Source organism: Vidua chalybeata, chromosome 1, assembly GCF_026979565.1.
Source record: "Vidua chalybeata isolate OUT-0048 chromosome 1, bVidCha1 merged haplotype, whole genome shotgun sequence".
Lineage (NCBI taxonomy): Eukaryota > Metazoa > Chordata > Aves > Passeriformes > Viduidae > Vidua > Vidua chalybeata.
Window position 1 is genome coordinate 37,462,653 of NC_071530.1, and position 14,299 is coordinate 37,476,951.

Consider the following 14,299-nt stretch of genomic DNA (forward strand, 5'->3'; position numbering starts at 1 on the left):
CAGATATGTGTTACTGCTTGATTTGCAGCAGTACTGATGAATTACTTATAAACAGACACCTAACAAACAGAAGATTACTCCCATGATTTCCAATTGTTACTACTTTGGGCATGCAGCAGTCAAGCTGACTTTTCCGTTAGATAGAAAAAAAGAAGCTACTTGAAATTTCAATAAAAAAGGCTTTTCAGACCTCTGAACAATACCATTGTCAGTACTGGACTTTGATACAGATTCAATAGGCTGATACAGATGTTATGACTGACAGCAATTTCCAACTGCAGGATTATTCAAGCATAAAATTGCTGTGAAGGCAATCGCAATCAAAAGCAGCTGGGTCCACAGAAAACACATGGTGCTCATATGATGAAGCTCTCAGCATACGTAGATGCAAGCAAAGAAGGATTTTATTTCACATTCATGATCAATTGAGGCACACATAAATTACTGTAATTTTTATATCGTCATTTAGCTACACTCTGAAAGAAAGAAAAAGCTCTAGTTTTACACAGAGATCAAAAGAGAAGCTATTGTCTTCCAAATTGCCATCAACTGCTAATACAAAATTGGTACAACAGTCTGTGGAATGCTGATAACATTTAGTGCTGCAGTTAGCTACAGATTGTCTGAAGTATGGAAAAGTCAAAGCATAGATGATTTAAAGTGAAAGATGGTATTGTGCGCTTAAATTTTGCCAGTTTGGGTTGAATTTTCCAGGCATGTGATAAAGATAAGTGATAGTTGTGAAATAGTAATTTCTATTTCCCAAGTAAATGACAAGAGAATTAAAAAATAAGAACATCTCTTTCAGACTAAACCTTGTTTTAAAGAATTTTTATTCAATAAAATTAAAAAAAAAATTGTTCAACTTTAGGAATTGGGTGATTGGGAAGTGATCCATGAAGACCTATAGCTTGCTTTGAAGTTCATCTGTGTTCTGCTAATCCCCAAGCAATTGCTTCTCCTTTATTATTTCACATTTGCAACTTTTGAATGTTCCATGCAAAATATCATAAACAAGTAAAAATGAATTAAAAACCCTTATAAATTCAAACTTCAAGGTCATTGTTCTATTTTGATGTGTACTAAAATGTTGATTTGCAAAGAAAAGCAATTTACATCCAGCATCTCACAAGCCTGAACCCAGAGTTAGCCTGTTAATTTTGCTGTGCCCTAAGCGATGCTGAAATGATCTAAGAAATCACTTGCCAAAACAAAAGCACGCTTTATGATAAAATAAAGCATATGGAAACAAAACAGCTAAGTTAAACAAACAGACTGCACTGAATTCTATTCCTAGATTAAACACCCTTAATATAATAATTACATATACAAGGGTACCCACAGCCTAAGCTGTAAAAGCAAATTGCACACTCGGATCATACAGTAAATTGTTTCTGCATACACCAGCAGATTTGGAATAGTATTAAATACTATTCTGAATTTTAAATATAGTTGACATAAGTATTATTGTTATAAAGAGAATTTCTTTTCATTAGAAAAGATTACAAGCAAATCTGCTGCCTATAAAAATTCTAATAAATAGACAATGTTAATATTATAAATATAGCAGTATATCTTCTTAAGCTTTCATTAAGATAGAAAAAGTTAGGGTAGTTTGGCATTAGGAAAAAAGGATTAAAGAAGTAACTTAAAGAGCAAACCCAATAAATATAATAATAAAATAGGGTAGGTACACCAAGCAATACCAGAAATAATCCAGTAATTCTTAATATATGGAAATCACCATAAACATGAAACCCTAGCCATTTCCAAAATATATGCTTATTATAAACAGCTGAATGTAAGTGAGATAAAATTAAATTGAAAATAAAAGGAAAGCAGAGAGATGAGGAAAATTATTTTCATTTTTAAATGGGGCTGCCTTTCTACTACAGGTTCTGGAGCTGAACCAGGAACTGCACAGATGCATCTGTGTACAGAACTAATGTAACACATTAAAAGATTAAAGAAAACAAGCAAGGTGTGCTAATGCATGGTACTGAAGGAAACAACAGGTAAGCACTGGTCAGAGAAGGGCAAATATTTGTAATCAAACATGCAGAAGCATATTAATATAAATAGTAGTACTAGTCAATTATAAGTTGTCCAACTATAAATATTCACACAAGCAAGTTTTCATTTGAGCACTGTGTTTGCAAACTTCTCCCTACAATTTAGGAGAGAAATTTTGAATCTTAAATAAAGCAGTACCAACTAATAACAAAGAGGCCCTTGACTCCTTACTAGGGACCTGAAGGAGACAAAATGGTCTAATAAGGACATGCTCACTCACATTGCAAACAAACAAACCAAAATCAGGAATCTCAGACCTAGGAGACCAGGATAAAGGAGTATTTGAAGGAGGACTTTTCCTTGGTCAAAGGAGGCTTGGGTCAGAGAACACCTAAACAAACTTGACATCCACAAACCTACAGGCCCTGTCTGGATGCATCCATGAGTCCTGGGAGAGCTAGAGAGCACCACAGCTAGGCTTCTCACAATCTTTGAAAGGTCACAGAGAAAAGGAGAGGTGCCTGAAGGATGGAAGAAAGAAAAGGTCACCCTGGTCTTCCAAAAGGGCAAGAAGAGTAACCCAGGGAACTACTGGCCATTCAGCCTCACATCAATCTCTGGAAAGGCACCAGAGCACCTCATTCTGGAGGCCATCCCTATCCAGATGGATGACAAAAAGCTGATCAGGAGTAGTCAGCATGGATTCACTGAAGGTAAATCATGCCTTATCAACCTGACTGCCTTCTATGGTGAAACAGCTACCTGGGTAAATGAGGGGAGAGCAGAAGTTACTGTCAACCTTGACTTTAACAAGGCTTCCAACACTTGTCTCTACAACATCCTCATAGAAAAACTCAGGAGGAGTGGACTGGATGAGTTGACAGTGGGGTGGATTGAGAACTGACTAAAACCAGAGGGTCATAATCAGCAGGACAAGGTCTGATTGGAGGTCTGTCACTACTGGTGTTCCTAAGGTTTAATACTGGGCCCAGTATTGTTTAACATGTTCATCAGTGACTCGGATGAAGGGGCAGATGCATCCCAGCAAGATCACTGATAACACAAAGATGGTAGATGTGGCTGATACCTCAGAGGGTTGTTCAGTCCTTCGGAAGGACTTTGATGGGTGGGTGAGATGGGCAGAGAAGAACATTCTGAAATTCAACAAAGACAAATGTAGGTCCTGCATCTGGGGAAGAATAACCTCACCAGCACAGGCTTAAAAGCAGCACTGCAAAGATGGACCTGGGCTCCTTGTGTACAAAAAGCTGTCCATGAGCCAACAGTGTGTCCTGGGGGCCAAGGAGGCCAATTATGTCCTGGGGGATATTATGAAGAGCATTGCCAGCAGAAGAAGGGAGGTGATCCTGCCCCTCTACTCAGCCATGGTAAAGCCACATACAAAGTGATGTGTTCAGTTCTTGGCTTCTCAGTAGTAGAGAGACATGGAGCTCCTGGAGAAGGTCCAGAAGAAGACAGCAAAGATGGTTTAAGGGACTGGAGCATCCTCCCCTTTGAGGAACAGTTGAGAGAGTTGGGCCTGTTCAGCCTCGAGAAGCGATGACTGAGAGGGGACCTCATCAATGTCTACGTGTATCTGAAGGGAGATTGCCAAAAGGATGGAGCCAGGCTCTTCTTTGTGATGCCAAGAAGTGGGAAAAGAAGCAATGGGTAGAACATGAGGCACAGGAATTTCCATTTGAATGTGAGGAAGAACTTCTTTACTGTGCAGGTGATCAATATTGCCCAATATTTTTTAAAGTCTTCATTTATGACCCAGACAATGGGGCAGAGTGCACCTTCAGCAAGTTTGCTGATGATTAAAAACTGGGAGGAGGGTCTGATACTCCAGATGGACAGGTTGCCATTCAGAGGGACTTGGACAGACTGGAGAAATTGCACAATAGAAGTCCCTTGAAGTTCAATGAAGGAAAGCACAAAAGTCCCACAACTGGGAAGCCATTACTCTACACTTCATTCTGGGCTGGACGTTAAGCATCTGGAAAGCAGCTTTGTGAAGAAGGAATTGGAACCCTGGAGGGCACCACTTGAAAAACAAACCAGCAGTGTATATAAATACATACCTGATGAAGTCAGGGAATATAAAATACAGAGACTCTTTTAATTGGTACCCAGTGACAGAAAAAGGCACAACAGACAGAAACTGAAATACAGGACATTGTACTGGAACACAAGAAAAACTTCTTTGCTCTTCTTTAAGAGTTGTCAAACCCTATGGTTTGCCCAGCAAAAGATTGTGATACTCAAAACTCAACTGAAAAATATACTCAGTATCCTGCTCAGGCTGACTCTGCTCTGACCTGTAGGGATGGCCTTGTCAATCTTCAGGCACACATGATGATATCCCTTCACAGAATCTTAAAAAATCTGTCATCCTCTGGTATTTTGGCTGCCAAACTCATATTTATGAGTTTTTTCCTCATATTTTCCTAAACCTTTCAATTTCATGCCATCTACCTTTCTCCCTCTTGCAAAGTTTATCCTGAATCACTTCTGATTGCTTTCTCCCCTCTTTCACTTTTATGTCCAAGGTCTTGCCTGAATGAGTGTTCTCTCCCACTCCAACTGCTCTCAATTTCATAATTATCCCAGCTGTACTGAAATTACTATTTCAGGAGTGAATTTCATCTGCTGACCAGAAATATCCTACCACATCTTAAACAAAGCAAAACAAACAAAAAAAAAATGTAATGGGGTAATGAAACTAAATTTTTTTACACAGAAGAATTTTCAAATGAGTCAGTGAGGGAAAAATCTTATGCTTTCACTAATGCTGTTACCCACACATGTTCAGAATCTGAAAAAAAAACAACCCTCTTCCTTTTCCTTCTAATCCATCCCTCAGTGTTTTCATTTCTTGTGATGCCTTTATCACTTGAACACATTCATGTTACCACTCCTTTAAACACCTGCCTGTTACATTTATGGTGTCTGCTCCTTAAATTGTTTCTCATCCTATGTGAAACTGTAAGCTTTTTAGGACCGGCACCAGTATTTTTTTTTCTCTGACAGCACAGGGGTCTCTTAGCTGTTAAAACTGTAATAGTGATAGATGATCTTGTCTGTGCCTTGGCCCAGATACACACTTTTTCTGCTTATCACATTTTTGTCTGTTTTTAAGAGCCGTTCTTTGCATTTAAGTACATAGGAGTCAAGATACAGTGTATAAAATTCAAAAGCAGCATTAAAGACTTTGCCATACTGATGGCATCTAATGATATGTTTTTTCCCCTTTGAAAGGTTTATTCTTTCTTTTCCATTGATACTAAATGAAATAACTCATACTGAATTCTCTGCTGAATAAATAAATAAATAAATAAATAAAAATAAAAGCAGCCCAAATCTTCAAGACTTTATTTGTGATAATGTGGTCATGGGGTGTCCTGCTTAGCTCCACATAACTTTGGAAAAGATTAATATTTAGACGTATGCAACAACTGGAGGGACATAATTTTACATGGGTATAATATTGGCAATTCAATCTATTTTCCAAAAATCTAAGTGCATGACAATAACCTTACTGGACATGTATTTTAATTGGGATGATAGAATGCACTCTATCTAAATATATTTTGACAAGTGCTCTAAAGTATCAGTCCTTACAACTGAAGATATGAAGCAACTTTTTGAAGAAAACATACTTTTTCAGAAAGGAGGAGTTTGGTATTCACATATCCGCTGAACAGAGAGACTTAGCTTTCTCAGGATTTTTCCTGAGAGAAGCTGTGAGAGAAGCAAAGAATGATCAAAACAATTCTTATCTCATTTGCTACTCCTGTATTTGAGCACATTTGTGCTCATGTGTTTGTGGAATGTGTTATGGAGATTGTTTACCCAAGGTGATTGCTTGATTGGATTCTAGTGGTGGTGTTTTGGATTGATTGACCAATTAGGTCACAGCTGTGTTGGGACTCCTGGCAGAGAGTCATGGGTTTTCTAGTCAGTTAGTGATAGCTCTTGTTAGTGTAATATAGTTTTAGTATAATATAGTATAATAAAGTAATTAATTAGCCTTCTGATATCATGAAGTTCTGCACATCATCATTCTCGCTGGTTGGACACCGCATTTACTACAGAGGAGCAATTTGCAAAGCTATCAGAGATGTTTAACAATTTCCTCTCCGGGAATATGTATGCGTGTGTGTTAATATATAGCAAAAATAGTCATTTTTATTGTCACACCTGAATTGGAGAATCAAGAAATAGCGAAATCTGGTTTGTATAATGCCATAAAGTAGGCTTCTCCTTGTAATGCTCACGTTTTCTGTTTTTCTGTCCTGACTACCCATGTAACATAAAAATTGGCAAATACAGATAAAAGAAGTGTGTTAAATAGTATAATAGGATAAGTTTAGTGTAGTTTTATAATAGGATAAGAATAGTGTGTTAAATAGTTAAATAGGATAAAAAAGCTCTCACATCTTGAGAATTGCATTGCCATTATATGGTATCTTCATGATGTTTTATTGCTCCGAAGACTTCTCAAGTTCAAGCCTTCTAATAATTCCAAAAGTTAGTTAAAAGGAAAAAAAGATTAATGACTTTCACAGAATGAGCAGAACCCCCTCATATTTCATGCTTTTTCTTTAACACATAATTTAAACACCAGAAATCATGTGTGAGAGGTTTTAAGGAGTTAGATTATATTGTGAGCTGCACAGTGTCAATAAAACACCACATCTAACAAAATAGTTCCAGAATAAGTAACATAACAAATTACCGCTTTAGCCCTTGAGTCAATTTGTATACTATGTGGTTTGGGTTTTTTTTTCCCACAATCCTTTATTGCATAGCAGCACAGATTTCCTGATGACATTTTGTTTACTGTAGCTGCTAAGGTCACACAGAACCAGTGATCTGAAGTCCTGACCAATATGCTGTGACTGACATGCAATTCAGCATTTAACCCCTGCTGTAGATGATATATAAGAAGTGATATGTACTCAACCCTATCCTCAGTGAATTTGGGATCAACTATTAATCTTTAGCAGACAGATTTAAAATACTGTAGAAAAAGCTTTTGTTCAAATGATCACAAGTACATGGATGTAGTAACTGTCTTCTAGTTATGAAAGATTTATTTATAAATTATATTCATTAGTACAGCTATTCCCTGATAACTGATATTACTATCAGGATGTTTGACTTTTAAGGTGATAATTTCCAAACTCACACAGTGCAATATATCCTGATATTCAGAATCATTTTGCATTTAAAAGTTCAATCAAGCTAATACATGACATAAGATCAAGCAGAAAGGAAATAAAATCCAATTTTCATAGTAGACAGAAAATGTCATCCTTTTGGCTATCCATTTTTTTTTCCCTCACCATGTATACATGCTTGACAAAGGATAATTTATAATAAGGATTTTATTGTGTTGCCAGTCACATCAATGCTGACCTGTAAAAACTGCATCTGGATAGAACTGCCTACCTTACTTTCAATGCCACTGCTTGAATAGAGCTTTTGGCAGCAGTTGAATATGGCTCTCAATAATTTAAGAAATGTAAGATTTTTTTGTTTTTGTCAATTAACATAATTATGTAACTTTTAGAACCCCATTAGGGTCAGTGTTTCTAACACAGAATGAGTATATGTATTCGTATACATACATGTATGTCTACACAATGAATCCAGGAATTTGCAACCACTGTGTAAAGCTGAAGAAACTCCAGCATAGGCCACTGCTTCTGTGTGCAGCTGGATTTCTAATATTTTCTTACTTATGCTGATATAAAAACTGATTTGGGCTACTGACCTTGGATACAGGACAGTTCATATATCTTGTCAGGGATCTAACCAGAGCTTGATAGAAAAAATCAGATTGGTTTTAAGGCACACTGGAAAATCCTTCAAACTTACACAGCATAAGATAAAAGCTTTTGAATAATACAGTTTAAAGCTTTAAAAGATCTTTCTTTTCTTCAGTTATTTTCTTCAACCACTAGATCATATTTGGTAAACAATAAATCACTCTTTCACACAACATCCTCCTTCCTGTTCTGAATATCTCAACAAGTAACATCACAAGAAACTTTTAAAGGTATTTGTATATTTAGAAACACATATTTCACCAAATAACTTTTGACATTTTTCCTATTCTTCCATACTTAATTTCTTTCATCACACAAAACCTCTCAGAATATTTTCTTGTCTTTTCTTGTGGTAACAGAGATAAAAACAATGTAGCAAATATTTCTTAAAGCCATCATAATTAGGTTATAAATCTGCATAGGAAAAAGAAAATGCTGTCTATAATAGTAAGTTAAAACTAAGATATATTTATAGAGAGAGATAGATGTAGAGCTACCTGTCTATAACAAACACAATGAAGATGTATCTTCAAGAAAGTACTGCATGTGTCTGTAAGGTACTTTCCTGTTGTATTATAGTTGGTTATTGCACATCCATTTACAATGCTGAACTTACTGGATCAGAAGAGGTTCCAAACAAGCCATTTTCAGCATCAGTAAGTAGATCCCTGATGTTTCACAGCTTTGTTTTTTTTCCTCCCATGGTTATTTTTGTCTTGCTTGGGGAGGGGGATTGGTTATGTGTAAATATGCAAACTGTACCCCTTTATACGCAAGAGCAGTCATAACCTTGTGAGACACTAGACTACCTCTCAGTGACCTTACAATCTTCCTTTGAAATTTCCAACAATAGCTGCATATTTAAAATGCGATGTCAACCAGATCCTGCTGACTTTACAAATATGTAGATTTTATTTGCAAAAAGAGTCACTTTTACCCATACAATACTTTAAACATTATTATTTCAGTATGAAGACTCTTTTAAGCAGAATAATTGGCATCAATAGCACTTACCTGATTGTGTGGAATAGAGGTTATAGAGCTATTTTCCATTTCAAAACCATGCAATAGCCATTAAAAAAAAATAATGCAATGTTTGAAATTTATGAAAATTAGGTTTTTACTGCAAATGCTTTTTAAGAGGCATCTAGACACAAATAGTGCATTGCACAAATAACATTGTGGTTAAAAGAAATGTGCCATATATAATTATTGATAAAGAGATAGTGCATAAAGACCAAGAGGTTTAGATCAGTTGATATGTTAATCAAGTAATGAGTATTGCATTCCATCATAAAAAGAATGTCAAGCCTCTTTTCACTAAGAGAAATCAGCTCCATGACTATCAGACTATCACCAGCCTACTGAAAGGACTTAAAGAAATCAACATCACACAGAAAGATGGATCGAGCATGAATCAATGTGGCAAGCACATAACCAAACAGACATGGAATTAAACAAGAAGAAAAAAAAAATACAAGCCAAATCAAAACTAAAACAAACAAAATCAACAAAGATTGTCGCTTAACCTGTTTTGTCAGAGCTGGTATTGATGGTATTGGTAGTGATGGAAGTGAAGGTAGTCTTTGCGCTGTCCTTGGTAGTAACAGATTTCTGCTTATTTTTCATGGCTTCCAGTGCTTTGAGCTTCTTGGCATGTTTAGTGCCTTTGTAGTGGGCCGCAGCCTGGCTCTACAAAGGAGAACAAAATGAACCATGCAATCAGGCTCATTTCTAAACTGGCATTCTCTGTATTAGTACAAATACAGACTACCTTTCAATAATGGGTACCACTTACATTATCCAAGTAGTGACCAAACAGAAAAGTATAATTAGAATGATGCTTGGAAAACAATGGGAAAAGTACTAGAGCCACGCAAATTTAATTAATACAGTATATTACTGTATAACAGTAGATTAATTTTAGACCAAAATTAGGTTGTTTTAGTCTACCTTTCTACCATTAGATTTTCTATTAAGATTTATGTTGCTTTCACATAAAAAAAAAAAATTCTCAGGCAACGGGAAGGATGGTATTCTCCTCCCGATAGCTTTGTACTTTTCCAGTTTCTATTTCAAACTAGAATTTTTATCAAAGCTTCCTTCAAAGAACACTTTACTACTAACAGTGGTATCAGTAACTTCTCAGCAAGGACTGACAGTAAAAAACAAAACAAAATACCCCAGCCCAAAACTAAAGCCCAAACAAAAGAAAGCAAAATATAAAACACACCCTTAAAAGACCATCAGCAAAGACTTAACTGAATGTGAGGCAGACATGTAATTATCTGGCTTTTTAAAAATAAATTTAAAAAAAAATTAAAAAGAGAGGATTACTTTTGTTCACCTGCTACAAAAGCTAATGTTTGAAATTCAAAGCCAGGAGCATCCTTTCAAAGGAGAAAGCTCCCACAAATCCTGTCACAATCCCAAATATATTTTGGCTACTTCATATTGCTAAGCTAAAATAGATTTGAATATGCACTGCTATTAAAATTCATGCATTACATTACAAATAACTTTATTATTTCAAGAGTTATTACCAAATTTATTAATTTAATATATATGCAAGTACATTTTAAGATTAGTATTTGAACGATTAGATTAAACCTTATACAAAAATCACTAAAATTTGGATGAATAGTCAGAGTTTTTTTCTTCATTAATTATTTAAAGTTTTATAAGAAAGACAGTCGTTCAGGTAATAAGTTGACAATATGAAAAATTGCTTATATCTTTCCTTTTGAACTTCAAACTTTATGGAAAGTAACTCCTTTATTACTTGAAAGAGAAGTTAAGACTTCAAAAATGTAGTCAAAATTTAGCTATTATAGAATTGAAAAAATGAAAAGCAACCATTCTGGGTCAGCTCAAGGATCCACAAAGATCAGTATTTTCTTTTTAGAAAACATGAAACAGTAGAAGATATTTAGAACATAAAAGAAAGGTAATGCTTTCTATTGTGGAATCAAAAGAATCAAAACATATATATAGAATTTAGTGGCTATAAACCTAAAGTGTCAAATGGGATAAAAAGACACAGTCATTCCAATCACTAAGCTGCTCATGCAGGTAGAAGAATCCTGTATTGTCTGGCATTTATTAGTCATTAGACTGTTATTCAATGCTATTTGTTGTCCTGAATTTTGGGGAGAGGAGTTCTGGTGACTAACTATCACTCTAAGGATACATAGAGGGAATTATGACTTTCAGCTTACATGAAAATTCCTTAATTCCTTCCATATGCCTGAGATTTGAAAAGCATAAGGTAGTAGGAAAGAAGTAGGAGCCGTTATCTAAAACCAATTCACAATATATGTGTAAGTGTATACATGTGTAGATGTACACACACAAACACACTGTCTTGGATATTGAGATGCATCATTCAGTTTGGTTGAAAAGCCAGTTTCTCTATACCTAAAATAATGTAAATATTGTATTGGGTACCCTTATTGAAAGAACACTGGACAGTGAAGTTTTTAATTAGAAACAACTTGAACAGAAACAGCACAATCATGCACCTTTTACAATTCTCAACACATAACATTGAGACATACTGTAAGCCAAATACAAACAGTCAGAGGATGTTAATTATAATCAAACCAGAAGACCAGTGTTAAGTTACAATGACGCATTAAAAATGACATAATACTGTACACCCTTGTGTTGCTATCATGTCAACTATTTTTAGAGTTTCTAGTCAAATTTAATCATCAGTCAGCTTCAGATTCTGACTGCACTTTTTTCCCCTAACTAACAGTGTCACTAGTTAAACATCTGAAAGATATTCACAACATAGTCCTTAAAACTGAACTATGAATGCTGATATTAGTTTGATACAAATCTCAGCTTTCTTCACGGAATTGTTGGTAGAGAACCCCAAGTTTAATCATTCTGCATCCACAGCTCTCTCCAAATTCTCTCAGCTATAGTTCCACAAACCTCATCTCAAGTTTTATGTTGGATGCTGAAGGAATATATAATGAGGGCCTATGCAGAACTTGGTGACCTTTCCATTGCTCTGAAATATATGAATGAAATTGCTCTAAAGTGGAAACATGTTGCTCAAATTTACAGGTATAATAGCTGCTATGCAGAGTTGTCCGTAACTCACTTCCCACAGAGTGCTGCTAGTTTACCCAGCCTCTACTTAAATAAGGTCTTCAAGTCTTTTTATTTACAAGTTTAAATCTCCTTCCTCTGCAGGGACATGAAGCCATCTAAGTTTGTTTCAATATAACTGTAGCTGGCATGTTAATGGGAGTTCTGTGTGAGAGCAAACAGATTGTTCTTAAGCATTTAACCAGCTCCAAATTAGATTATGCTGAGCTTTTACAACTGAACTGGAACCCTAATTAAAAAGACCAAAAAAAAAAAAAAAAAAAAAAAAAAAAAAGGGGAGTTCTTTCATTATCTTTCCTTGCAGGAGTAAGATGTAGGAGATGCAAAAAATATGGCACCTCACTGAATAATTTCTTGCAGCCTTAAGAGAACCAAAATAATTCTTACTGTTTAAACGGCTTTTACTTGTAGCCTATAAAATTCAATGCTGAAAGAGTATTTACTTGTAGGATGAATACAAAAACAAGATAGATCATAAAATATAATTATTCCCAACTTTCATGCCTAATTAAGCAATAATAAGAGGCAGCAGAAGAGTGAAAAACAAGTTAAGTACTAGTTTTTGCTGCTAACCATGATGCTTAACTGAATAAAGAGACTGTACCCTTTCAGAAAGGTGAGAAGGGTTTCCTTCTGGAACCCTTTTACAAAAGAATACATTAGAAGAATACTTTAGGAAAGACCTTACTTTCTTCCTTCACCACAGTTTCCATGTTTGATGCACAGAATTAATCCTAGCACTGCCAAGACAAGTCACTCAGCCAAAGTCAGTGATGAAGCATGAGAAATATGTGACATATTGCTGGTGTAATGTCATAGAGAACTTTAGGAAAATATATCTGTTCTTGAGAAAGATGTCCCACATGAAAGTAAAAATTATTTTATTATTATTTATTACAATAATATATATAATCATGCAAGATATAAAGAATATGAAATATAGTAATAATATCCTGTAACTAATATAAATATATATTTTTAATAATTTGTATTACTACTTTGTATCTAAGTTGAAAACTCAAGAATCCTTAAATAAATTTTGAGGATCCTGATCTTGAAAATTACATGTAAACAAATTTGGTCTGTGGAAACTACTTGAAGTAGCAAAATGTCTGCTAGTAAATTACTTTTCAATGTTATTTGTAATGACTTCTTGCCTATTTGAGCAGTGCAAGTAAATTTAAGCATCTCCTTTTTTTTTCCTTTGGTTCCATGTACCAGTGTTAAATAATTAGGGACCTTTCTAAGCCATACATTTTATAACCTTGACAAATTGCTCAAATATAAAAAATTATTTGTCTATAAAATCTGTCTGTATATTTATGTTATAACCACACAGACAAACATACTATAAAAGAATAAAAATACTGTATGCAGATGTGAACAGTTAGAAAACAGACCCGTGTAAAAACAGCTGTATTTTCCTTGCTTAAGTGCAGTATTGTACACAATCACCATCAGTACATCATATTACCGAGCAAATTTAAATGTGTAAAATACACTGAGAAAGATGAAATGTTTTAAATAATTCAGACAGTATTCTCTTACAATTACAGTCAACATATCTACACAGCAGTTTTCAAAATAAGTTTGTGTGCCTGACTAACGTACTTCACTGGATTATATGCCTTCTCACTTATGTTCTTTAGGCAATGGTCCAACAAAAACATTTTGCTTAGTTTTTGCATTGAGAAAAAAACAGGTCTTGTCCTATTCTCAGAGAGTTTTTGACTTTGCAGCACTGCATCTTCTTTTTCATATCCCTCCTGATCCACCTCATGTCACCATTCTTCTTACAGATTGTTTTCCTGCCTTAATCACTCCCTCTAGGCAATGCCTTCATAATGAAAGCCAGTTCAAATAAAAGAAACCTTTTGCAAAAGGTGTAGTGAATATGTTCCACTGATTCCATCTCACAAAATTAAATCCAACTATTTTGCATTATGTCTTTCTCATTTCACAATGCATTTTGAAAGATGTCTGCTGTGGAGAAGGCTCCATGCTTTTATCTGGCTAACTAATAGCAAGGCCACAGTCTGTCTGCACCCTAAGAAAGCACAAAACTAAGAGGGCTGAGAGTGCTGGAAAGTATATTCTGTCTGTCTGGGTCTTCAGAAGTTCATGCCATGCAGGATGCAGCTGAAAGATCTGTATCCTACCAGTTACATGCCATTTACAAAACCAGAGCTGATCTCTATGGAACTTCTCCAGTAAGTAAACTGGAGAAGTTTACAGGGAGAAAGTCTAACAGCCCTGAGATGCACAACACTTGGTTCAGCCCAAAGCAGGGCTCTAACAGTGAGACACAGATAAAAAATATTGTAGAG

General features: G+C 35.3%; 1 protein-coding gene across 3 annotated transcripts in view; it reads right to left on the reverse strand.

The window, feature by feature from the left end:
- Positions 1 to 14,299, reverse strand: part of ZNF385D (zinc finger protein 385D) — a 416,850-nt gene that overhangs the window by 56,391 nt on the left and 346,160 nt on the right. For all 3 annotated transcript variants that reach the window (XM_053953584.1, XM_053953593.1, XM_053953604.1), the window contains one exon: positions 9,380 to 9,542. In XM_053953584.1, coding sequence (XP_053809559.1) covers positions 9,380 to 9,542 — 163 coding nt within the window. The remainder of the gene's footprint in view (positions 1 to 9,379; positions 9,543 to 14,299) is intronic.